The following is a 24,664-nucleotide window of genomic DNA, read 5'->3' on the forward strand; positions in this document are numbered from 1 at the left end:
TTTGTGGCACTTCTCTAGTTTTCCCCAAATCCTTCAAGTATCACTGACAAAAGCTCAGTAATGACCTCTGCCAGCCCTTTCAAGGATACAAACAGAAGCCAGTGACTACCTTGCAAGGACTTCCTTAAAGGGGATTACTTTTCTTTATTCCCCAGAAGAGAAAAGCCCCAACTTTACCACTAATTAGCTATGTAAGTTTGAAATTTAATTTTCTTTATTCTTTATTTCCTGGACAACTTCTGACTGTCATGCTGTCCGGTCCATACTCCAGGTCCTTTCCTGGCAGGAATTCCCTCTCCGAGGTCCTAAAATGATTAGTGCCGTCCAAGTGCCCTAGGCTGCAGTATATTTCACTTCTACTTCCAAGATTTCTCCGTACTATCTGGCCCAGTTTTACTATCCTCTTTCATTTGGAAATCAAAGAAATAAAAATAATCAACTGTCATTGTTCCTGAAAAGCGTCACAACTCTTCTGTGACTCCATTCCCCATCCCTGTATCTTTCTAAACCAAAATATCCCTTCCCACTTCCACACCATAGTCTGCTTCCATTAAAATATAAACTCTGCATAAAATATAAATGCTGCTGTGGATAGAATTTAGGCCCTGAAATCAGGAGGATAGAAGTTCAAATCTGGCCTCTGACACTTAACACTTCCTAGCTTAGTCACTTAACCCCAACTGCCTCAGCAAAAAAATCCAAAACAAACAAACAAAACCCCCAAAACTTCTCGGAAAGCAGGGACTGTCTGATTTTTATTTGTATAGCCAGCACTTAGCAGTGGTAATAAATGCTTTTCCATCAGACAATTAGTAAGCACCTACTACTGCACAGCAAGGCTAGGGCTGAAAAGGTCACACATGCTCAGTGTGCCGTAATGACAATAAGGTACAGAAGGGCTGGAAGATGGTCTCCTGCCTAAGAATAAGGCTGGGCCAGAAAAAAGAATCTAGACTCACCTGCCATCTGGGGAGGAGGGGAAAGGTGGAACAGAAGGTTTTCAAGGGTCAATGATGAAAAATTACCCGTTCATATTTTATAAATAAAAAGCTATAATAATAATGATAAAAAAAGACTCTAGACTCTATTCCTGATCATTCTTGTGGTGTCTGTCCTGCTGAGACCAAGGCCTGACCAACATTACACTCAAGTCTTTCACCATCCTTCCTATCTTCTCCCACCTTCCTGATTTCTCCAGCCAGAACAGCCAGCACTGCCCTTGTTCTTGTCTCCCGGGCGAGGCTCAGAGCCCTGGCTCCCTGGGCACCATGCCCACCCACACCAGACCAGGGGAACCCTGCTCCCTGCCCTGCTGAGGCCAAAGGAGCAGATGCTGGGAAAGTGCAGCTTCACCTAAGGCAGTTCCCCCTTTCACAACCCCTAGTGCCCCCCTGCCACCGGCTGCCTCTGTCAGGGAAACCCCACCCCGATGATCGCCTGCACCGACTGTGCAACTGGAGGCTGGCAAAGCATTTTGTGTCTCCCGTCTCCTTTGACCCCCACAACCGGCCTAGGAGTTAAAGACAAGTATTACTCCCATTTTATAGAGAGAGAAACTGAGGCTGGGAGAGGGAAGTGGCCAGGCTCACCCAGCTAGCAAGTCCCAGACAAGACTGGGTGCCGGATTTTTCTGACTCCAAGCCTCCCCCCCGGGAGTTGGCCAGCGGCCACACGCGTAACCAGGCCCAACACGTCTCACCCAGCCCCCACTTGCTCCCCCTTTGCCCTGGTGACCGGGCCCTAGCACCACCCTAATGACTGGCACCCTCACCTCTGGGGGGTCTCCGGCGTCGGCGTCCTGGGGACCCAGCTGCACCATCTCTGGAGAGACAAAGAGAGGGGGTCAGCCAGAGCAGGGGGAGGGGGGTCTCAGCCTGGGGAGTCAGGGGGGCGGGGGGCCTCAGAGTCTCAGCTCTGTCACTCACTCATTGCCTCCCTAGGCAGGGCGGGAACCACAGGACACCAAAGCTGGCCGGGACCTGGAGGAGCGGAGGACCCCTCCCCAAGCCCTGATCAAGGAAGCCTCTTCCACCAGCTCCGGTGAGGCTTCCTGGGCCTCTCTGGGCAAATCAAACCTCCCTCCCTGGGTGTGAAGGGACAGGGCGGGGCTAAGGGGCAAGCAGTCCCAGAATTCAGCAGTGTCTGAAGCACATCGGGACTGGGAAATGATTAACAAAACAATACAATACCACGTTGTCAATACTAACGGTAACCAATCATTGATGCTATAACCAATACAAGTCAATACACGGCCAGCAGGGATCACTTCCCATCTGAGTTCACACCAGTGGCCATGGGGTTCGGAGGCCCTCCCAGCTGGAATCCTATAGTCCTCTGTTTAAAGCCCTGTAGTAGAGGGCCCGCCACCTCCCAGGGCAGGACCAGCAACTCACCCTCTAAGTCTCTTTGGTTGTAAAATAAAGAAGTTGGAACAGATAGTCTGCAAGACCCCTCCCAGCTCTGACCTCCTGGGTTCCAAGGCTCCTCCCAGCCCTGACCTCCTGGGTTCTAAGCTCTCCCCAGCTCCCGAACCTTGTGCTCCAAGGCTCCTCCCAGTTGACCACCTGTGCTCCAAGGCTCCTCCCAACTCTGACCACCTGTGCTCCAAGGCTCCTTCCAGCCCTAATCTCCTGGGTTCTAAGCTCTCCCCAGCTCCCAAACCTTGTGCTCCAAGGCTCCTCCCAACTCTGACCACCTGTGCTCCAAGGCTCCTCCCAGCCCTGACCTCCTGGGTTCTAAGCTCTCCCCAGCTCCCGAACCTTGTGCTCCAAGCTCCTCCCAGCTCTGACCACCTGTGCTCCAAGGCTCCTTCCAGCCCTAATCTCCTGGGTTCTAAGCTCTTCCCACTCCTGAACCTTGTGCTCCAAGGCTCCTCCCAGCTCTGACCACCTGTGCTCCAAGGCTCCTTCCAGCCCTGATCTCCTGGGTTCTAAGCTCTTCCCAGCTCCTGAACCTTGTGCTCCAAGGCTCCTCCCAGCTCTGACCACCTGTGCTCCAAGGCTCCTTCCAGCCCTGATCTCCTGGGTTCTAAGCTCTTCCCAGCTCCCGAACCTTGTATTCCAAGGCTCCTCCCAGTTGACCACCTGTGCTCCAAGGTTCCTCCCAGCTCCTGCACCTTGTGTTTTGAGGTGCTCTGACCTCCTGGGTGCTAAGAACCGCCCCCAGGCCTGACTTTCCAGCACTCTGTTGACTTTCTAGATAACTGGCTGGCAGGACCTCAGTGCCAGACCCCCAGTCTCAGGAGGGGAGCCCCCAAACCCTCGGCTCTGGGGAGGAACGCCAGGAAGCCGAGTCTCCTAGCACCGAGCCGCCCACACACCGCATCTGCTCAGCGCAGGTTCTTGGCATCCCCCCCCCCGGAGGCTGCTCCCCCTCCTCCCCCCCGCCCCCATCACCTGGAGGTTTCCGAGGACCGAGCTGCCTGGAAAAGCAGCGAGGTATGTGGGGAGCTGCTCAAGCGGCCTCAGAGTCGGCTGGTTGGACCAACGGCCTCTGCAGCTCCCACAGCTGGAAGTTCCTCGCCCCAAAAATAATGTTTTACAAATGAGAAATAATTCCTCACACAGCGTTTTAAATTATGCAGAGAGCTCTACAGCGCTCAGCTCATCTCTGTCTCACAGGCCGGGGAGGCGGGCCCAGAGCGATCCCGTTTCACAGGCGAGGCCCGAGTCTGCGAGCAGCTCGCCCGGATCAGAAAGAAGCACCAGGATCGAGCTCAGACGTTTCACCCTCGGGATCCGGAAGCAGCTGCACTGTCCGCCCCGATTCCTTTCCCTGGTTCCCCAAGTGACCACTCGGAGCTTTCCTTCTCCCTCACTGTGCCCCTGGTTCCCCAGGACAGAGGCCTCAGCCAGGAGAGCTCCCGGCCCCCAGCAGAACCTCCTCAGCCCCAGGAGCCTCCCGCTCAGCAGAGAAAACGTGTTTCCTTGGGAATGCGCCCTGGTGCTTCCACTTCTTCCTTCCCATCTCCTCTAGGACATCTCCCCCCTCAGGTTCTATGGACTCTTAGTCCTTGGCTACAAATGCACTCCTGAAGAGCATCATACACGGCAACAGCAAGACTGTGTGAGGATCGATTCTGACAGACCTGACCATCCTCAGCAATGAGACGAACTGCATCAGCTCCAACAGAGCAGTAACGAACTGAACCAGCTACGCCCAGAGAAAGAACCCGGGAGATGACTAAGAGCCATTACACAGAATTCCTAATCTGTTTCTGCCTGCCTGCATTTGTGATTTCCTTCACAGGCTAATTGTGACTATTTCAAAGTCCGATTCTTTCTGAACAGCAAAATAACCATATGGACATGTATACATATACTGTATTTAACTTATACTTTAACATATTTAACATGTATTAGTCAACCTGCCAAGTGGGGGAGGGGATGGGAGGAGGGGGAGGGGAAAAGTTGGAACAAAAGGTTTTGCAGTTGTCAATGCTGAAAAATTACCCATGCATATGTCTTGGAAATAAAAAACTATTAAAACAAAAAAAAAAAAAATAGACTCCTGAGAGGCTCCTCTTGACAATTATCTCCCTCTCTAGCCCTCTCCTTCCTGTGAAATTTATTGAAAAAAATTGTCTACACTGGAGGAATCCTTACGATCCAGAATGTAAGAGCTGAGAGGGTCCTTAGAACATAGAGTATCAGAGCTGGGAGGGTCCCTAAAACCCAGGAGGTCAGAGCTGGGAGGGCCCCTAGAACCCAGGAGGTCAGAGCTGGGAGGGCCCCTAGAACCCAGGAGGTCAGGGCTGGGAGGGCCCCTAGAACCCAGGAGGTCAGGGCTGGGAGGGCCCTTAGAACCCGGGAGGTCAGAGCTGGGAGGGCCCTTAGAACCCGGGAGGTCAGGGCTCTTGGAAACACACTGTCAGGACTGAGGGTTCCTTAGATTACAGAAGCAATTCTTTGAGCCCAACCTGCTCATTATGCAAACAGGGAACTGAAGACCCAAGATAATTCCTCACCCAAAGCAAACAAGTAGCAAAGCCAAGTCTGGAGCCAGTCCTCGGCCGCACAGTCAGGTTTCAGCAGGACTGACCCGTTTCCCCCACTTACCCACCAGGGGGTCCTTGGTAAGGCCTAACTGGCCAATGATGTATCGAGGAATGTCCGTCTTGATGCCCTGACCCACCCGGGCGTGTCCTTCGGCGGCTTCCAGAAGGTGATAGAACTCCTCAGGATCAAACTCCTGGAGAGCGGGAGGGGAAGACGCGCTGGACGTTGCCCAGACCCTCGCACCACGGCCTGCGCCCAGTGGCACGCGCCCGACGGGGGCTGAGCTCGGGGCCGGCACATCGGGCCTGGCTGTGTCGGAGCCGGGTACAGGCCCGCCGTTCTCTGGCCCACACCGGCCGTGGGACCCTGGGCAGGCCGCCCGACTCCCTCCATCGCCTCGGGGAAATCCCTTCCGCCGGCCCCCAGGCCCCTCTGCCAACTAAGCAGACAAGCTTTGTGGGCGAGCGGGCCCCAGATCCGAGAGCTCGGGGGCTCCAACAAAGCCTCTCGTTCAGCAGAGAAAGGAAACTGGGGCCTGAGAACTTGCCCGCGGCCCCGGCCCTTGGGGGGCTCACCTCTCCTCCGTCCCCTTGGACAGTGAATGGCACACGAGGGGCATTTAACAAATCCTGGGACGCCCCTCCCACTGCCCCAACCGACAACAAACACGCCAGGACCAACCGGCCGTCCCAGAGCCGGGAGGGGCCCCGCCCATGTGCGCCCAAGGACCCTCGGGGTCCGATCCCTCCCACGCCCTGCTGTGGACAGAGAACAGAGGGGCTTTCCCCTGTTACCGGCACTGCGGCTCTAAATACAGCGTAAGATCGCGGCAGCCCCTTTCTGCTGCCATGTGCACAGAGCAACATCTTCCTGCGCTTCACATTCTAACTCCAAATCAAGTAGTTGCTCTGCCCTCAATCCCTGATAGCAGGGCCCTGCCTCCCAATCTTACGCTTGGGTTAGTGACTATTTGAACCCAAGTATAAAACTTTACATTGAGACCGCTTAAATCCACCCTCCTAGACTGGTTCTGCCTTTCTGGAGCCCGATTCTGCCGTCCGGCGCGTACTGCCCCAGCATGCTTCTGTGTAGCCAGGGGCTGCCCTGGCCCCGGACTCCCAAGGGGAGTCAGCGTTGAGCCCCTCCTCCCCTCCCCCCGTCCCCTCCTCCCCTCCTCAGCTCGCCGAGAGCACTTACCAGGCACTCCAGGAGACGGGCCGGGCGTGAGATGACAATCAAGAGCTTCCGCACCAGCTGCCCGATGAAGGTGACCTCCTGGCTCTCGGAGCGTTCGTGCGCCTGTGGGTCACACAGAGAGCGGCAAGAGCATCACCCACAGGGAAGGGCCTGTCTGCAGGCAGGTTACTGGGCCCTTGTGGAAGCGGGAGGCGAGAGCCTCAGGGCAGAGGCTGGCGGCTTTCCCTGTAGGGGAGGCCCCCCAACAGCTCTCTGCCGCGGCTACCACATGTAGATACAAAACTATAGACCCTCACACACCATTAACAGCACTTGCTGACCTGAGAAGGGACCGAGGGCTTCCCGAGGCGGGGCCCGAGCCCCCCCCAACTGTGCTGTCACCTAATCTCCTCTTGTCAGGCTTGACTTGCTCCCCGGGCTGGGCAGGAAGGTGCCCTCCCCATGCTCACGGGCATTTCTTTAAAGGTAACCAGGGCCCTACTCTCCCCATCTTGCTAGGGAGCCGTGGAAGGCTAAAGTCTGCTGAAGATGCACAATGTGGTAGGAGGAGGAAAGCCTGTAGCTTAGACTTATCTAGATTTATCCCGGCTCTGACCCATAAACCAGGAAAAAGTCCTCTGGGACTGAAGTTCCCCCATTTGTAAACTGGAGATGATCTCTCTCTCTCCCTCTCTCTCTCTCTCTCTCTGGCAGTAGACAAATAAACAAGATGTTTAATAGAAAAATATTAGCTACCAAATACTACAGCACGATAATAGTTTTCTTTACTATCATACTGGAAGGTGGGCAGACTATGCTGTGCTCTTCCATTGAACTGGAAAAGACTTTTTTAAAATATCTTTTTATATACAAAACATATGCATGGCTAATTTTTCAACACTGACTCTTGCAAACACTTCTGTTCCAACTTTCCCCCTCCTTCCCCCCACCCCCTCCCCTAGATGGCAGGCAGTCCCATACATGTTAAATATGTTAAATACAATCTATGGGTACATATTTATACAGTTCTCTTGCTGCACAAGAAAGATTGGATTTAGAAAAAAGGTAAAAATAACCTGGAAAGAAAAAACAAAAAGCAAGCAAACAGAGAACAGAAAGAGTGGAAATGCTATGATGTGGTCCATACTCATTTCCTAGTGTTCTTTCTCTGGGTGTAGCTGGTTCTGTTCATTACTAATCAATTGGAACTGATTTGGATCCTCTCATTGTTGAATAGATCCACGTCCATCAGAACTGATCATCATATAGTATTGTTGTTGACGTGTATAATGATCTCCTGGCCCTGCTCATTTCACTCAGCATCACTTGACGTATGTTGGAGATGATCTCTTAAGGCTGTCTTGAAGTAAACATCTTATAATTGGGATAGTTGCTCTATAGGATGATCCAGTCCCTTTCTGACAGGTTCTCAGAGAAGGAAAAAGAGAAAGAAAAGGGGAAAAGAGAGAGAAAATGGGAAAGGAGAAAAGGAAAAGAGAAAGAGAGGGAAGGAAAGAAGCGGGATACTCACATCTTGCAGCATCTTCTCCAGCTTTTCCTGAAGCTCCAAGAAGTAGCGAGAGGTGACCAGGTCTTCCCGAGCCTTGGCCAAGCAGTCCCGGGCCAGCTCCACTATCTGGTGGTGAATGAAGCTCAGCACGCCATCAGCCAGGGCCAGGGTATTGGACGGGGAGAAGGTGGTGATGATGTCCTGCAGCCGCTCCTCCATTTGGGCGGTGGCCTGTGTGGGGAGCGCAGAATAAAGAAGGGGATAGATGGAGGCTCTCCGCGGCAGCTCTGCTTCTGCCTCAGCCCTGCTCTCTCACTCGGGATGTGTCACACGGACCTCTGCTAGGTCTCAGTTTCCTTATTGTAAAGGGACTGGGCTCAATGTCCTATCTGTTGTTTGGACATTTACAACCTGCGTAACCGTTTCCCCTGTGTGTATGTTGGCTCTTCCCTTCCACAGGGAATCCCCCGAAAGAAGAGACTCTTATTCACTATATTATTATTTTTATATTATATTATAATTTTGTACTGCCCTCTGTGCTGAGAACATGTAACACACAACACACAATAAATGTGCATCAAATGGAGAGTCTTTCACATTCCCTAAATGAGAATATCACCTCCTAAACTTCCTACTTCACAAGGGCATCCATTGTGAGGAACAAAGGCAATAACACATATTAAGTAGGGCTTCTTAACCCAGAAGGGTGAAGGGAGGCCCATGGACTCCCAAAGGGAAGAGGAGTGGGTTTTTTTTTTAAACATTTTGATAACTGGATTTCAAAAGAATTAGCTTCCTTTGTAATTCTATGTATTGTATTTTATGGCTTTATAAACCTGACTCTGACATGAATTAGGATATTATGGAGGGTGCTGTGCATAGTGGTAGAGAACAGGATCCTTCGAATTCCTATAGAAAAGGATCCCAACGGTACCATCTCCTCCAGCCCATTAAGGCAGAGCCGTAACCAAGCTGAGACAAATGGGGCTCTGCCCCAGGATGCCGATATGGGGGGTTGCTTCCATTCCAGTTTCCATCCCCAACCTTGTAGCCTGTTCGCTCCCTTGGCTCCCCCATCTAGGGCCTCTCTCTTCCCAACCCCAACGGCGATCGCGGGCGAGCCTTCTGGGGGAAAGCTGGCCTCCCAGCTCCCGGGAAACCCTGCATCTGCTCCTCCGCCGAATCTGCCCGAGCCCCGTTATAACCACCTGCAGTTCCGGCTTTACCGTGACCCGGGCTAGGAAGGGGATGCTCCATCAGCACAGAAATCCCAGGTACAAGCGTCTAGGAAGGGCTCGGCCCCCTCCCCCTTCCTAAGCGAGCGCCTTCCTGACTAACATCCCAGGCTCTCCTCAGAGACTTTCAGCGAGAAGCTTGCTGGTTCCACTGGGGGCGATTCCCATTATTAGGACGTTTCCCCCTATTATCAAGCTGCACCCTCTGCTGTCTCCCCACACACTGTTCCTCGCTCTGCCCCGGCCCCTCCCCCACTGCCCTCTCCCACTGGGGAGCCCAACCTTGGGGAATCGCTCCTTGTAGACATGATTCATCATGACAATGTCGCTGTCAAAAGCTCCTGAGGTTCGCCCGGGGCTGGAAGAGGGAAATAAGACCAGTTCCAATCTGACAGAAGCGAGGTCGGGCCATGAGGGGCTGGGGGCTGGGCTGGAGACCACTGCCGCCCACCAACGCCCCCCCCCCATCTACCGCAGGACGTGGGCTCCAAGGGAACTCGCCGACCCCCAGGCACCTCGGGGCCCGGATCTCAGCCGGGGAGGGCCGGGAGAGCCCCAGGACCCCCTACCTGAGGCTGCGGGAGCGAGGGCGCATGCAGGGCGAGCGGCGGCCCCCATCCTCGTCCACGATGCTCTCCGAGCTGCGGAAGTGCTTGGAAAGAAAGTGGAGCTCATCTGGCGTTGGCTGGTATGGCAGCTGGTGCAGCCGTTCTCGGGAGGATGAGGAGGACTTGAGCAGGAGGAGAGAGAAAAGCTGTGGGTCTCAGGCTCACCTGCCCCTGGTCCCCTAAGGCTGTCAGCCATGTCAGCCATGACGGGGTCAAGGACACACCTTGTGCCACCACTGGTGGTGGGGGGAGAGAAGAACCTCCTTTCAAGGCCCCGTGCTCTCACTAACTCATTCGGCAAATCACTTCCTTAGAAGACCCCCTCCCCTACTAGATTGCAAGCCCAGCGAAGGCAGGGTCTGGGTTCTGGCTGTCTTTCTGTATGTCCCTCAGTAGAATGGAAACCCCCCAATTTCATTCCCCCTTGGTATACAGGAGGTGCTTAATAATCGTTGCCCTAGGCAAGTGACAGACCAATTGATTAACACATGCCCTCATCCATCAGATAGGGGCAAAAGCCGCAGTCCTGGCTGCCCCCTGATGGGATAGGAGGCTGACCACTAGGCAGAGGAGACATTTCTGGCCCTGCCACTTATCTGCTGCGTGGGTTTGGCTAAGAGGTTTCCATCCTCCGAGTCTCTGGTTTCTCACCCGTCAAATGGGATCGATAATCCCTGCCCGACTTGCCCCAGCCTCACTGGTTGTGAGGGGCCAACTAAGATCCCAGATAGGAGCCTGATAAGGTCCTTGGGGAACAGCCCGACTTTGGGGAAGGGACCAGGGGTTGGGGGCTTCCGGCCACTGCGCCCCCAGGTTCCCTCCAGCCAGGGAGAGCCTTACCGAAACAGTCGAGCTGGGTGTGTTGGTCCCATAGCCAGAGGAGGGGAGGGAAGCGAGTGACCATCTCCGGCCATCAGCCCTGAAAGAAGAAACAAGTTGTGGCCAGTTGTAGCTGGGCTAGGGAGTGATGGTGGAGGAAGGCTGTGTTAGGAGCTCACTGAGGGCTCTGTGTCCACTCAGGGAACTGAGGCCCAAAAGAACTTGGAGGACTCTTATTCAACCCATCCCTGAGCAGAAATCCCCTTTATAAAGTCCTGGACACCTGCTCATCGCGTGCTGCTTGGACACACTGAAAGCCTAGAGCCATGATGGGAGTAGGGAGTTGGGTAGTGAGGACCCTGGCACAACCACAGGAGGGTCAGCCGAAGGCAACGAGGAGGAAAAATGAGAAGGCTCTGGTGGGAGGGGGAGGAAGAACCACAGCAACGGCGTCTCCGAGGCTGGCCGAGCTGAAGAAGGACGAGCCAGAGGGTCCCAGAGGGCAGAAGGGGCAGCGATAAGTGCCAGAGAGGTGGATCTCAGCTCCCTCCCAGTCAGGATAAAGAAAGCCCTCCTTGACAGTGAGGACTCTCCAAGACTGCCCCTGGCGCCCCAGGAGGGGGTGAGCTCTCCATCCCCGGGAGCACTGAGCCATGACTGGGGGACAGGCTGCTTCCTGGGGCTGCAGAAGCGGTGGATTGTGTATGTCTGGCTCAGGCTAGTGGCACTTTAGGGTTCCATCCAGCCCCCAGATCCCGAGTCTTCCCAGACTCTAACGTTTAAAATACAGTCACATTCCTGTCCTCTTATGGGCTGGGCTGATCTGTGACCCCCACAAGCTCCGCCACATACTCCCAGAGAGTTAGAGGAACAGGCAAAGGAAAGGAAGAAAAAAGGGAGAAGGAGCCAGGTGAGAGAAAAAGCCAGCAAGGACCGAATGGCCCCATCCCAGCTACAAGGCCAGTCCCAGCTGGAGGAGATCCTCCGGCACTGGGGGAGCAGGTGGCGGGCAGCCCACCTCCTCCGGGAAGCCTGTCCTGACTGCTGCCGCCTACCACGATCTCTCTTCTTCCTGGAGTTTTCAGGACTTACTGCCAAGACCACATGCTTCCAGTCTGTCTCCCTTGGCGGTGTGATTGCTTCCTGGCTGGCGGCAGGTCCTACCTCCCCAGCCAGCCCACACGGCAGCCAGGGCCAGGGACTCCTGTCCCCCAGCCCTTCTGAAAAGGTCCCAGCCTGGGGCTGAACCCCACTCTCCCTCTCCCGTCCCCACCCACCCTGGCTCAGGATCAGCCTTAGCCCAGGAACAGCCCTGGTCCAGGATCAGCCCCCGCCTAGATCTGCCTGGCTCTCACTCAGGTAGGATCAGCCCTAGCCCAGAATCTGCCCTGGCCCAGGATCAGCCCTGACCTGGATCAGTCCTAGCCCAAAATCAGCCCCAGCCTCTGGCTCAGAATTTGCCTTAGCCCAGGATCAGCCCTGGTCCAGATCAACCCTATCCTAGATCAGCCCCGGCCCAGGATCAGCCCCAGCCCAGATCAGCCCTGGTCCAGATCAACCCTATCCTAGATCAGCCCTGGCCCAGCATCAGCCCCAGCCTAGATCTGCCTGGCTCTCACTCAGGTAGGATCAGCCCTAGCCCAGAATCTGCCCTGGCCCAGGATCAGCCCTGACCTGGATCAGTCCTAGCCCAAAATCAGCCCCAGCCTCTGGCTCAGAATTTGCCTTAGCCCAGGATCAGCCCCAGCCTAGATCTGCCGTGGCCTAGGATCATCCCTGGCCTGGATCAGCCCCGGCCAGGATCAGCCCCAGCCCAGATCAGCCCTGGTCCAGATCAACCCTATCCTAGATCAGCCCTGGCCTGGCTCAGCCCCAGCCCAGATCAGCCCTGGCCCGGATCAGTTCCCAGAAGCCCCTTCAGAGGCGCTAGGAGGTAAGGACACTTCCGACCTACTCATGGAAGAGTTTCCCTGAGGGGATTTCTTGGGGGGAAGTGGGAGCGGAAGGGGATCTGACATCCTGGGGTTCCTGAAGCGGATCAGATCTCAGGGGGAAGGTCAGCTGACTCCCTTCGTGCTTGAAATGTGACTCTCACAGCACCCCACCCCCTCCTCCTGTCCTCAGCCATTCCCATCCCCCACCCCCAAAGGAAGCGCTCTGTGCCAGATTCCTGGAAGAAATTACCTGTCAGTCCGGGGCCCGTGGCTGCATGAAGGTTTATCAGCAGGAAAGGGGAAGGAGAGGGGGACAGAACCAGGGCCAGGGAGGGCGGGGGGCAGGGGGACACAGGAAGAAAGGCCGGATTTAAGGACTGGGGCACAGAGACCGGCCGCCTCCCCTGGGCTGGCACCCGGCCGCCTCTCAGTCATCAGACCTCAGGCTGGGGTCACCCCCGTGACGCAGAGCAAGGAGGAAGTATTCTGAGAAAAGCTCTAGGCAGGGAGGTGGGACACCGGGGAGGGGGCCAGGCTCTGAGACCCGGGACACCGGAGAGGGGGCCGGGCTCTGAGACCCGGGACACCAGAGAGGGGGCCAGGCTCTGAGACCCGGGACACCGGAGAGGGGGCCGGGCTCTGAGACCCGGGACACCGGAGAGGGGGCCGGGCTCTGAGACCCGGGACACCAGAGAGGGGGCCAGGCTCTGAGACCCGGGACACCGGAGAGGGGGCCGGGCTCTGAGACCCGGGACACGGGGAGGGGGCCAGGCTCTGAGACCCGGAACACCGGGGAGGGGGCCAGGCTCTGAGACCCGGGACACCGGGGAGGGGGCCAGGCTCTGAGACCCGGGACACCGGGGAGGGGGCCAGGCTCTGAGACCCGGAACACCGGGGAGGGGGCCAGGCTCTGAGACCCGGGACACCGGGCAGGGGGCCAGGCTCTGAGACCCGGGACACCGGGGAGGGGGCCAGGCTCTGAGACCCCGGACAAGCCATTTGGACAAGCCTCCGGGGCTCAATTTTCTGTTCTGTAAAATGGGGTGGATTGGGACCAGACGGCCCTCTCAGCTCTAGCTCTAGGATCCCCCAAGTGTGAAGGAAGCCCCCTCCTTCCCAAAGATGGCAGTTTGTTCCCACCCGCTTCTGCACATCACCAGATCAGGGAAACTTACCTGCGTGCAAAGGGGAAATTCACAGCAGTGCTGGCTGAGAAGTTCCGGGGACTGTCCAAGGGGCTGCTGCCGGCTATGGGGGAGGAGGGGTCAGAGCAGGGAAAGAAACTGAGTCACAGAACTCTGACACCAATCCCTCCTCAGGTTTTCCCCTGGGTGTGATCCACTAGGCCGGGGGACCCACGCCCACCCCCCCACGATGAGGATGAGGGCGAGGGCAGGAGGAGGGCCGGGGAGGGGACGGAGAGGAGGCCCGACATCTTCCATCCAATGGCCCTTCCGGCTCGCACTCACCTGTGGGCACCGAGAGCGGGGACAGAGGTCGGGAGAGGGTGGGCGAGGGCGTCCCCACCACCAGGCTTTTTCTGTTGCCGCTGCGACAGCTGCAAAGGAGGAAACCAGGAAAACATCAATGGGCAGGAGAGGACCCTCCTCTCCTGGGAAGTGAGCCTGGGAAGACCCCACATCCCTGCCTCCTAGGGCTAGAGGGGCCACAACTGGCAGCGGCTGGGTAAGCCCCCAAGGCCACCTCCAGTTCTCTCCTTTGGGCCTCAGGTACCAAGATCCCTCCTGGTTCTGATCGTTCACTTGCACAAGACAACATCGAAGGCCCCAAGGGCTGAGAGGAGCCCCATCATTCCCCTGGGGACACCTCTCCCAGCGGGGAGCTTCTCCCTGACCTCTCGTCTAAACCTGGCTGCCCAAAGCAGCTCTTGTCTCTGCCGCCTGGGCCCAACAGAACCGGGTAAAGCCACAGGAACCCCTCAAACACATGGAGATGGAGCCCCTCCTCCGCTCTCCCATGTGCTCAGTCCATTCTTCTCCAGCTTAAATGGCTCGTTTCTTTGGTCAATGGCACAAACTCCAGTATCCTTCACCACACAGCCTTCCCTTCTCTGTACACGTCTGGCCTAAAGCTGGCCAGTGAACAGGGCTTCGATCCAAAGCTCCAACAGGCCGAGCACAGACACAAAAGCCAAACCAGTCACTGTCCGAAGGATCTAAGGGACTTCCCCGCTCTAACATTCTCTGTCCTGCTCTGACCCTCCATATTCTAAGGGCCCTTCCAGCTCTGACAATGTATGTTCCACGTTTAACATTTACACATTAAAGTTTGCACAGTGTTTAACAAATATTTTATTTGATCTTTGCAGTAGCCCTGTCATGTGGGTGCTATTATTCCCATTTCACAGATGAGTAAACTGACAGTGTTAAATTATTTGCCTAGAATATCTGAACAATCATTGTACATCAGACCTACCTGATCCCAAGCCCACCACTCTTTCCATTAAGTCCCCCACACTTTGGGTTCTATTTGTTTTGCCCTCAGAGGCCCATATAGTTGGGGGCCTTGATTTGGATGGCCTCCCAGAATTCTGCTGGCTGAGGGAATGGAATGGAGTCTGCCTTCCCTGGCACACTACGGCTCCTCTGGGCACCCCCCTCACACCTAGAATGTCTCTTCTGTGGCCTGGCTTAGGCCCCCTGCCCTCAAGGAGATCCTCCCTAACTGCCCTCTGCCCACAAGATGCCGGCACATTTCCTCTCTCTCCTCCTGCCTCCCACTGTCTCCATCCACCCGTCCCTCTCTCCCTCTATGAACCTCATACCCTCCCCCTGATCCCACAGAGCCCTTTCTTGCTCTCCATTCTCGTCTTCCCAAGCAAAATGGCTTGTGGAGGGTACAAGACTCCGTCCTGCCCTCTCCCGGGTGCCGGCCTCCGCCCGGCCTGGCCGGGTCCCAGCAGGTGCTTCCGGAGCAGCCCCACAGCCTTCTGGGCCGAGCCCTCTCCGTTCCCACCTAGCGAGGATGAACAGAAGGAACGAGGGAGCCGCCCCCACCCTCCACCCCCACCCCCCGCAGGAACAGCTCCCGACACCCTAACGAGCCGAGCTTTGCCCACAGAGCCCGCCAACGCTCCCCGAAGCTCCGAGCGGGCGCCTTCTGAGACACCCGTACACATCTTTAACACGTGATATATATGTACATGGGGATGGAAGCGAGCACAATAGGATGAGCTGGATGAGGCCTGTTGGCGCTTCCTATCTCTACAGTACAGGGGGACAGGGGTCCTCTCCTGATGCATTCTAACGTAAGCCTGGGGAAGGAAGTCGGGGGGACTTTACAGGCAGGGAAATGGAGTCAGAAAGGTTGATGTTTCTGAGCACTCATTATGTAAAGAGAAACCCCAGGCTCTGAATTCAGAAGGGGACTTCCAGTAGTATTTTTGAACTATTACCATTGCTACTAAAACCAGGTTCCACAGCAACCCTGTGAGGTAGATGGGTACACGGATCCCTGAATTTACAGGTGAGAAAAATAAGGTCCAGAGACTTGTCACAGAGAACTCCACGAGAACAAGGCCCTCTGTCTTTCCCAATTCTCTGCTGAGGGTAGCCACTCCATGAATATTTGCTTAATCATAAAAAGTATTATGGTTTCTCTTAGTAAAATCCAATCAGGTTTACAAGGCAGCACTCAACAAGGCAAAACTCAACAGACCTTATCTCCTGGGGACCCACACACAACCCTAGGAGGGAGAAAGCTAGTGTTTATGCTGGTTTTACAAATGAAAGGACTTAGGAAGGCTGAGAGATCTGCCAGATTCTCAGGGTTTGCCCCGCAGGTCTTCCTATTTCCAAGTCAGATTCTCACTCGCCCCTTACAGAACAAATTCTATACCCCTGCTGCATTGGTTTCTGCAAGGGGAGGAAAAAAGGGAGGCTAATAAGCATTTATCAAGAGCTACTAGGTGTTAGGTACTATACTTATAAATATCTCTTTCATACTCACTACAATCCTTCAACATAGATATGGCAAATCTCCATTTTACAGGTAAGGAAACTGAGGCACAGCTGCTCAGAGTCACAATCTGAATCACGTATCTGAGGCTAGTTTTGAACCTGAATATTTCTGACTCCAGGCTCAGGGCTTCCTCCACTATGGCACCAAATGTCTGCCACATGAATACACTGCTGAAAGTTAAGCGTGATGGTAAAAATAGGCCACAGCCTTAGAGTTGAGGGTCCTGGGTTTTTGTTCCAGATGGGCCTTCCTTAACAGCCTTGGTCCCCTTGACTATAAAACAAGATGACTGGTCAAGCTGGCCCTGAAGATACCCTCTTTGCTGTGACTGCCCTTAACATGTTAATACTGACCTTATCATCTCTACCCAGGCACTCTCACCTGCCTCCTGGTCTTGGTTAACTTCCTTTATTACAGTACAGAAAGAACAACACCATCTTCCCAGGCTCTCCGGCTCCCAACCGAGGGGACTCCTGGACTCCCTGCTACCTCTCACCTCCATGTCCAAGCTATTGCCAAGGCCTGTCAATATCACCTTTGCAGCATCTTCTCTCCTCCAACACTGTCATCCCCCATCCCCTCACACCTGCATTAATTGCCAGAGCCTGCCATGGGTCTGCCTGCTGTAAGCCTCTCCCCACTCCAGTCCAGTCTCCATTCAGTCACTAAAATGATTTTCTTTTTTTTTTTTTTTAAGTTTAAAATTATATTTCAATCTCTTTCTTTAGTAATAGTTTTTTTAATTTTCAAAATACATGTAAAGATAGTTTTTCATCATTTACCCTTGTTCCAAGTTTTTCTCCTTCCCTTTCCCCCATTCCCCTTCCCTAGATAGCAAATAATCCAATATGGGTGAAATATGTGTAATTCTTCCAAACATATTTCCACATTTATCGTGCTGCACAAGAAAAATCAGATCAAATTCTGATGGATGTGGCTCTCTTCCACAATGAAATGATTCAAACCAATTCCACTTGTTTAGTGAGGAAGAGAGCCATCTACACCCAAAGAGAGGACTGTGGGAGCCGAGTGTGGACCACAACAGCATTCTCTCTTTTTTTGTTGATGTTTGCTTGCATTTTGTTTTCTTTCCCAGTTCTTCTTTTCCCTTCTTGATCTGATTTTTCTTGTGCAGCAAGATAATTGTATAAATGTGTATACATTTATTGGATTTAACATATAATTTAACATATTTAAATATATTGGACTACTTACCATCTAGGGGAGGGGTGGGGGAAGGAGAGGATAATTTGGAACATAAGGTTTTGCAAATGTCAATGCTGAAAATTTTTTTTTTAATAATAACTTTGTATTGACAGAATCCATGCCAGGATAATTTTTACACAGCATTATCCCTTGCAATCACTTATGTTTCGTTTTTTCCCCTCCCTCCCTCCTCCCCCCACCCAAGATGGCAAGCAGTCCTATATATGTTAAATATGTTCAATGCTGAAAAATTACCCATGCATATATCTTGTAAATAAAAAGCTATTAAAAAAGAAAAGAAAAATCAGATCAAAGAGGAAAAAAAAAAGCAAGCAAACAACAAAAAAGGTGAAAACACTACGTTGTGATCCACATTCAGTCCCCACAGTCCTCTCTCTGGATGAAGAGGGCTTTCTCCATTATAAGACCATTGGAATCAGCCTGAATCACTTCATTGTTGAAAAGAGCCACGTCCATCAAAGTAGGTCGTAAAGCATTTTCTTAAAGCACAGAACTGACCAGACCATACCTCTACTCAAAAAATTCCAGTGGCTTCCTATTGTCTCCAGGAGTAGATATAAAATGCCCTACTTGATATTCAACCTATCCTACTCCTACGTTTCCAGTCTTCCTATAACTTAACTCTCCAACAGTATTTTTTGATCCAGTGTCATCGGCCTCCTGGCGGTTCCACAAAAAGACACTCATCTCCAGACATTCTTTCTGGCTCTCCCCCTTATTTCCGCCTCCTAGCTTCTTCCACAAGAAGCCTTTTCTGATTCGCCCTTAATCCTAGTACTTTCCCTCTTTTGATTAGCTCCAATTTGTCCTGTCTGTAGCTTGCTAGTATGTAGCTATCTCATTAGACTGTAAGCTCTTTGAGGTCAGGAACTGTCTTACTTTTCTTTGAATCTTCAGCATGTAGCACAAAGCCTGGCACACAGTAAGCGAAGGGGCCCTGGAGAGAATACAAGAGAACCCTTACCTCAAACCCTTCACTATGCCAATTATTATATGTATGATTTTTAATGTCTGTGTCCTCAAAGTAAAATTAGGGGGTTGTATTAGATGCCTTCAAAGATCCATCCCAGTTTTGAATCTATGATTTCATGAAAACAATAAGAAGGGACCTTTGGGGACATCTATGTGGTTCAATCTATACCTGAACAGGAAACCTACTTAATAATGTTGTTGGCAAGGGACCATCCACCCTTGCTTGGATACCTCTAATGATCGGAGATCTCTCTCTCTCTGTCTAGATCCATCCATCCATCCATCCACTCATCCAATCCATCTGCTGAAGCAGTCCATTCTCCTTAGGGGAAGCTGTAAGCATCCTTAATAAGGAGTCTGACTCAGACCTCAGCAAAACTTCCTGTCCCTGAAGGTCTGGCTGGTCCTGAGCTGCCCTCTCAACTCTGGACCCCCCCCTCTCTCCGGTGTGGTCTAGTTTAGTCTACCATGCTGGAAAGCCTGGCTGGGCCACTCCCTCCACTGATGGCCTAGTGTCAGGTCGGGAGGAAGCACTGCCCTCAATGCTCAGCTGAATCCCAGGGTGTGTGTGTGTGTGTGTGTGTGTGTGTGTGTGTGTGTGTTTACACATGTGAAACCACATGGAAAATCTGCTGGCAAAATACCAGAACCCCCTCCCTGCCCTCCTGCCCCACCTTCAGAGGATGTGATGGTGTTATCACAGGGCTGATCTCAGTAGAAGGAGCCCAGGAGAGAGGGAGGAAATCGCATCTCACCCTGAGGGATAGACTGGTGTCAGCTGGGCAGGGGAGCTCCTTGTCAAGAGACAATCTTGTCAAGTCTTCTCTCACTTTACAGCTTAGGAAACTGAGGGCAGATGGGGAGGGTCTTGGTCAAGGTGATAAGTTTGCACAATAGGGAGTAAGCAGAGGAAACAGCATTCAAATCCAGGGCCTCTGGCTTTGAAGCCAAAGCCCTTGCCTAGGGAGTCTCCTCCCAGAAGTCTTGTCTCTGAATTCGCAGCACTCTGAGTAGCTCTACTTTGGCCTGGATTTGGAGGGACCCTTCCCCATCCTTCTCTGGGAGCATGGGAATAATTCTTCAAGGCCCTGCTCTAACCCTTCCTCCAGGAGGCCAGCCCCAATCCTACCCTTCCTCTCCAGTGGTCCGCAGCTCACACTGCCTTGTCCTACCATTTTGTGGCATCCACTGCTTCTTGGACCAGAGATCCTTAACTTTTTGTGTTATGGGTCTGCCAAGAACTTGCCAGAAAAGGTTTTTGAGCGCATAAATTAAAACATTTAGAATTACCAATTACATTAGAACACAGGAATCCCAATATAGAAAACCTATTATACTAAAATATATTTATAACTTTTTCTTTTTTTTGAAATCATGGTCACAGACCCCATGTTAAGACCCTTACTTTCTTAACACTATAAACCTCCTGAGGGCAGGGACTTCTTTGGTTTCAACCCCAAGGACTTTGTGACTGACTAAAAGAAGCAACTCAATCAAAAAAAGAAAAGATCCTTGAAGAAATTTTTTTTCTCACCCTGCTTCTAGCCCAGAAACCTACAGGCTGCACGTATTCAGAGGAGACACATGCACAGAATTAAAAAAAAAAAAAACAAAACTCAAAGGTCATCATTCACAGGAAAACCCAAAAGGCTACTGTGTCTACCAGCAAGATTCAGAAAAATACAGAGATTCGACATTCTAAGGATCAATATTCTGGAGTCAGGAAAACTGAGTTCAAATCCAGGCTCACTTACGAGCTGTGTAATCCTGGACAAGTCACTTTACCTCTGTCTGCTTCAGGTGCCTCAACTGTAAAATGGGGATAATAACAGCATCTACCTCCTCGGGTTATTCTGCGGTTCAGAGGAGATAATAATTGGGAAGTGCCTCAGCACAGTGCCCGGTACACAGTGGGTGCTTAATAAGTGCTTGCTTCTTTCCTTCCCCGACAGACTGACATTCTAGTTCTGTTCTAAGAGTCTTCCTAGCCCTGACATTCTGTGTGGGCTTCTCTGCTCTAAGGACCCTCTCAAGCGCTGATATTGTAGCGAGAGCAGGCTCGAATCCAGCCCTGCTGGTTGACAAGATAGTCTGTTGTGGTTTCCTGTGAACCACGGCCTAGGAGCACTCTACGCCTCCCCCTTTCTTGGCCTAAGCTTTGCTTGCCACCCCAAGCTAGGGCTGCTCTCCCTCACATCTGCCTCAGACTCGTATTCCAATGGTCCAAATAGTCTAACGTTCCTCCCAGCTCTGCCGCTGGTAGAGTTAGCAGCCTCTGCGACCATGGCCGGGCCTCTTAAGCTTTCAGAAACCTTGGTTTCCTCCTCTGTAAAGAGAAATAATAAAACCCACAAGCACCTGCCTCTGTGCAGAGGCCCCGGAGAGGCTCCACGAGTTACAGTACCGGATCGTGCATTTACAGTTGCAAGGAACTCAGGGGCTGCCCCTTCCTGCCTCACTCGCCTCACTTACCAAGGAGGAAACTGAGGCTCCAGGAAAGCCTCTGCCCTCCTCCCCAAGAGACCGCCTTCCTAGGGCTGATTATCACTCCTACCGTGAGGCCTGAGGTCTGTTTTCTCGTCTGTAATACAAGACGTTTAACTGGATAATCATCTGAAGCCCTTTCCAGCTCTAGGAGACAGTCCTACAGGGAACTAGGACTAGGGCGTTTTCCGGTTTTGTGGCTCAGGGCTCCCCTTATTCACTCACTCCTCACCAAGGAGCAGGGGCCACACAGGGATGGGGCGGGAGGGAGCGGGTCAGAGGGACAGGGAAGGACACCTGAGATCCTCCTGCCCGTTCCCCTCTCCCCCCAAGCTGGCTGCCAAAGGGCAGGAGATGCTCGCTTGGCGGAGTCACTGCAACCCCAGACTATCCAAACGGGGGAGGGCAGGGCCCAGTAATGGAGCTGGGGATGAATCACCCGGAGGGGGGGGGAGGCATGGGTGTAGACCACCAGCCCTATTCCTGCTTCCTCCTCCTTGCCCACCACAGTGCTAGGGTCTCCTTAGAGCTTTGAGGTGGAGGGTGCTTTCCTCTCTGTACCTCGTTTGATCCTCCCCAATACCCTACGAGGTGGGATGCCAATATGATGCCCCTTTGTGAGGAGGGGGAAACTGAGGCCCAGGATAGGTGACTTCCTGGTGGGGTCGAGGAGCTAGACAAGTCCGAGGTGGATGCCCAGCTCTCTGACCACCAGCTGTGTCAGGCTGTCTTCCCCTCCCCCCTCCTTTGCCCACGCCGGGCTGGCTCCACGCCCACCCAGGAATCTGCCGATGGACGCTCGGCTCCGGGGCGGCCCCGAGGGTCAGGCAGACCCCCGCTCTGAGGCGCTTGGGGTGGGGGTGGGGGCTGACGGGAGACACAGGCAGCAATCAGCTCCCCCCCACCCCGCTTTAATCCGACGGAGGGGGGAGGGGGAAGCCCTGCGCCCGACCCCCTCCCCCGGTCCGCGCCGGCAATCCCGGCGGACCGCTCCGAGGCGGCGCCCGGCCCCCTCCCCGGCTCCCTCCCTAGCCCGGTACCTTTTGGAGCGCTGCAGCAGCGCGCCCTTGGCCAGGCGGCTCCGGTGGCCCGGGGCTGGCGCGGCCGTCCAGTAGCTGGGGTCCGACATGCTCCGGCCTTTGTCCGCCGCGGCGGGCGCCCCCCGGGCCAGGCCGCCGGGGCAGGCGCGGAGGGCGGGAGGCGGGCTCAGCACGCCGCGGGGCCCGGGAACAGCCGAGGGAGCCGCGCGCCCGCAGCCGTGGCCGTGGCCATGCCCCGGCCCGGCCCGGGGGGGCTGCTCCACGCGCGGGCGGCGGGGGCGGGGACGGAGGCGGAGGAGCGGGCGGCGCGCGCCAGGCCGCCTGGCGCGTGGGGCTCCGCGGGGGCGGGAGGAGGAGCGCGCGCGAAAGGAGCGCGCGCGGGCGAGCAGGCGGCAGCCGCTGCGCTCTCGCCGCGCCCCCGGGCCAGCCGGGTGGGGAGGGGCGGGGCCGGGCCCGGGCTGGGCGGAAGACTGGGCGGGCCCCCAGCCCACGTGCAAAAGGGGGCCGAGCCACCGGGCGGGCCCCCGCCCCTCAAGCCGGGGCTGCGACCCCCGGCGCCCGGGCCCCGTGCAGGGGCCGGCCACGGACCCTGAAAAATCGTGCCCGAGCTGTGCTGGTATCACAGCCCCAGCCCCCTTCCCTGGGTACCAGAGCGCACACGGGGGCTGTGGGTGCCCCAAAGCATCAGGGTCCCACCTGGGATCATGAGGGCAATGCTTAGTCCTGTAGGCAGGAGATAGAGCGCCCCCCCTTCCCCCCAGACTAGAAGTCTCACCTTCCTAAATTCAAATCTAACCCCAGATCCCTACTAGCTGGGTGACCCCGGAAAAGTCACTTCACCCTGTTCGCCTGAGTTTCCTCCTCAGTAAGATGAGCTGGAGGAGGACATGGCAAACCACTGCGGTATCCCCAAAGGGGTCCCCCAGAATTGGACCCGGCAGCAGCAATGGTCTAAAAGGACGGGGCCCAGCAGTGAACCAGGGGACCCTGGGGTCCAGGCTGTGGGTGGCGGTCAGGGCCATGTCCCAGCCCCCCGGGGCCTTTTACCCGCTTAGGGCCCTGGTGGCTCCGGGGCTGAGTGAAGGGAGGCAAGGTGATGGGGGGCCCTTTCCACCTGGCTCCGGACACATCCTCCAATTCCCCCTCCTGGCTATCTCGACAGCAGCCAACCAAGCGTCCCGTACAGAGGGCCCAAGCATTGCCTGGGGCCCTGGGGATGTCCAGCGAAGAGCTCCCACAGTTGCGGACCCTGCACTGTCCCAGTGGGTGGCCAACTCCTGATCTCACTCAGAGCCTCCTCATCCAAGGCCCGAGTCAGTCCTTCCCCTTCCTGGGACCAGGCTCGTCACTAACTTGCTGGGTGAGCTTCCTGGAGCTGGGGCTCACGCAGTCCAAGGCGCAGCCACCCTGGAAATGCGCGCTGGCTCAGGACGCGGTCGGGGATTGAGAAAGAGGCGGGCAATGGCCATGGCCAGGTGCACTGGCCTCTTTCAGGATCTATGCAACCATTGCCCAGCACATTAGCCTCAGTTTCCTCATCTATAAAATAGGGATGTAAATTAGAGGAAACAGTCTTTGAGAGGGGAAGTGTCAGTGGCCCAGGCCACTGTGGTACCTGCTTACTTCCTGTGGGAGGGCTTCCATGAGCGCCTGGGGTTTTAGGCCGATAGTGCCCATGATTCCAGTCTGGGTCCTGCTTATGCTGTTCTCACGGTAGTTATGTAATCTCCCCCTCCTCTCTTTAGCTCCCGCCATGCTCCCACAGCCTCAGAGAGACCAGACCCACAGTCCCGAAGAGAAGTCCAACAGGCTTTAACACATACAAAACCAGGTCAGCTTAAATCTTAGCCAGACGGCAAGGTGACTAGAGTCAGGAAGAGAGTTTAAATCCAGTCTCAGACACTAGCTGTGTCTATTTGCCTCAGTTTCCTCATCTGTAAAATGACTAGGAAATAGCAAACCACTCCGTGTCTTTGCCAAGAAAATCCCAAAAGCAGAGTCACAAAGAGCTAGATCACCACTGCAATAAGAAGTCCCAGCTAAAATCCCATCTTCTAGAGAAAGCATTTCCTGATTAGTTGGATGTTAAAGCCTTCCTCTCCCATGATAAGGTCCAATTTACCCTGCCTACATTCTGTTTATAACTACTTTGCACCCAATTAAACTGGGAACTTCTTAAAGGCAGGAACTGTCTTTTGTATTCCCAGCATTTATTTAGCACTTAGTAGGTGCTTAGTACATAGTAGATACATAAAAAATGCTTTCCACCAATCAAAGGAGTATAGTATGGAAAGGAAAAGCCCAAAACTGGGCTACATTGAACCCTACATTGACTTGTAGGTAAAATAGGAGGTTGGGCAGCATCAGGGATTCTCTCCTTTTATGTTTTTAAACACATAAAATACATAGGGTTACAAAAGAAAACAGTTATATAGAAGTAAAGATATATTTTCCCATCCAAATTAACACACTCCCCCTGAAATCTATCCCCAGACACCCTTGCTAATCAGAACTCCAGCTTAAGAACCTCTAGATTAGTTGACCTCTGAGGTTCTTTGGAATCTGACAATCTAGTCTATTTTAGGATAATCTGTCCTAAGGGCTCTGACGTTTGTGTGTTAAGAACCCTCTCAGCTCTGACATTCTGATTTGGAAAGGCCTTTCCAGCTCTGGCGTTCTGT

At 54.1% G+C, this 24,664-nt stretch overlaps 1 protein-coding gene across 25 annotated transcripts in view; it reads right to left on the reverse strand.

The window, feature by feature from the left end:
• Nucleotides 1–24,664, reverse strand: part of MAST3 (microtubule associated serine/threonine kinase 3) — an 88,188-nt gene that overhangs the window by 31,578 nt on the left and 31,946 nt on the right. For 23 of the 25 annotated variants that reach the window (XM_051972369.1, XM_051972363.1, XM_051972359.1 and 20 more), the window contains exons 3-11: nt 13,749–13,837; nt 13,455–13,527; nt 10,367–10,445; nt 9,488–9,648; nt 9,201–9,276; nt 7,705–7,914; nt 6,195–6,296; nt 5,058–5,190; nt 1,772–1,821 (exon numbers count right to left, since the gene is read on the reverse strand). In XM_051972369.1, coding sequence (XP_051828329.1) covers nt 1,772–1,821; nt 5,058–5,190; nt 6,195–6,296; nt 7,705–7,914; nt 9,201–9,276; nt 9,488–9,648; nt 10,367–10,445; nt 13,455–13,527; nt 13,749–13,837 — 973 coding nt within the window. Of the gene's footprint in view, nt 1–1,771; nt 1,822–5,057; nt 5,191–6,194; nt 6,297–7,704; nt 7,915–9,200; nt 9,277–9,487; nt 9,649–10,366; nt 10,446–13,454; nt 13,528–13,748; nt 13,838–21,983; nt 22,096–24,664 lie in introns of those variants that run through there. The other 2 variants (XM_051972370.1, XM_051972368.1) reach the window with 1 other exon arrangement.

Source organism: Antechinus flavipes, chromosome 1 (assembly GCF_016432865.1).
Source record: "Antechinus flavipes isolate AdamAnt ecotype Samford, QLD, Australia chromosome 1, AdamAnt_v2, whole genome shotgun sequence".
Classification (NCBI taxonomy): Eukaryota; Metazoa; Chordata; class Mammalia; order Dasyuromorphia; family Dasyuridae; genus Antechinus; species Antechinus flavipes.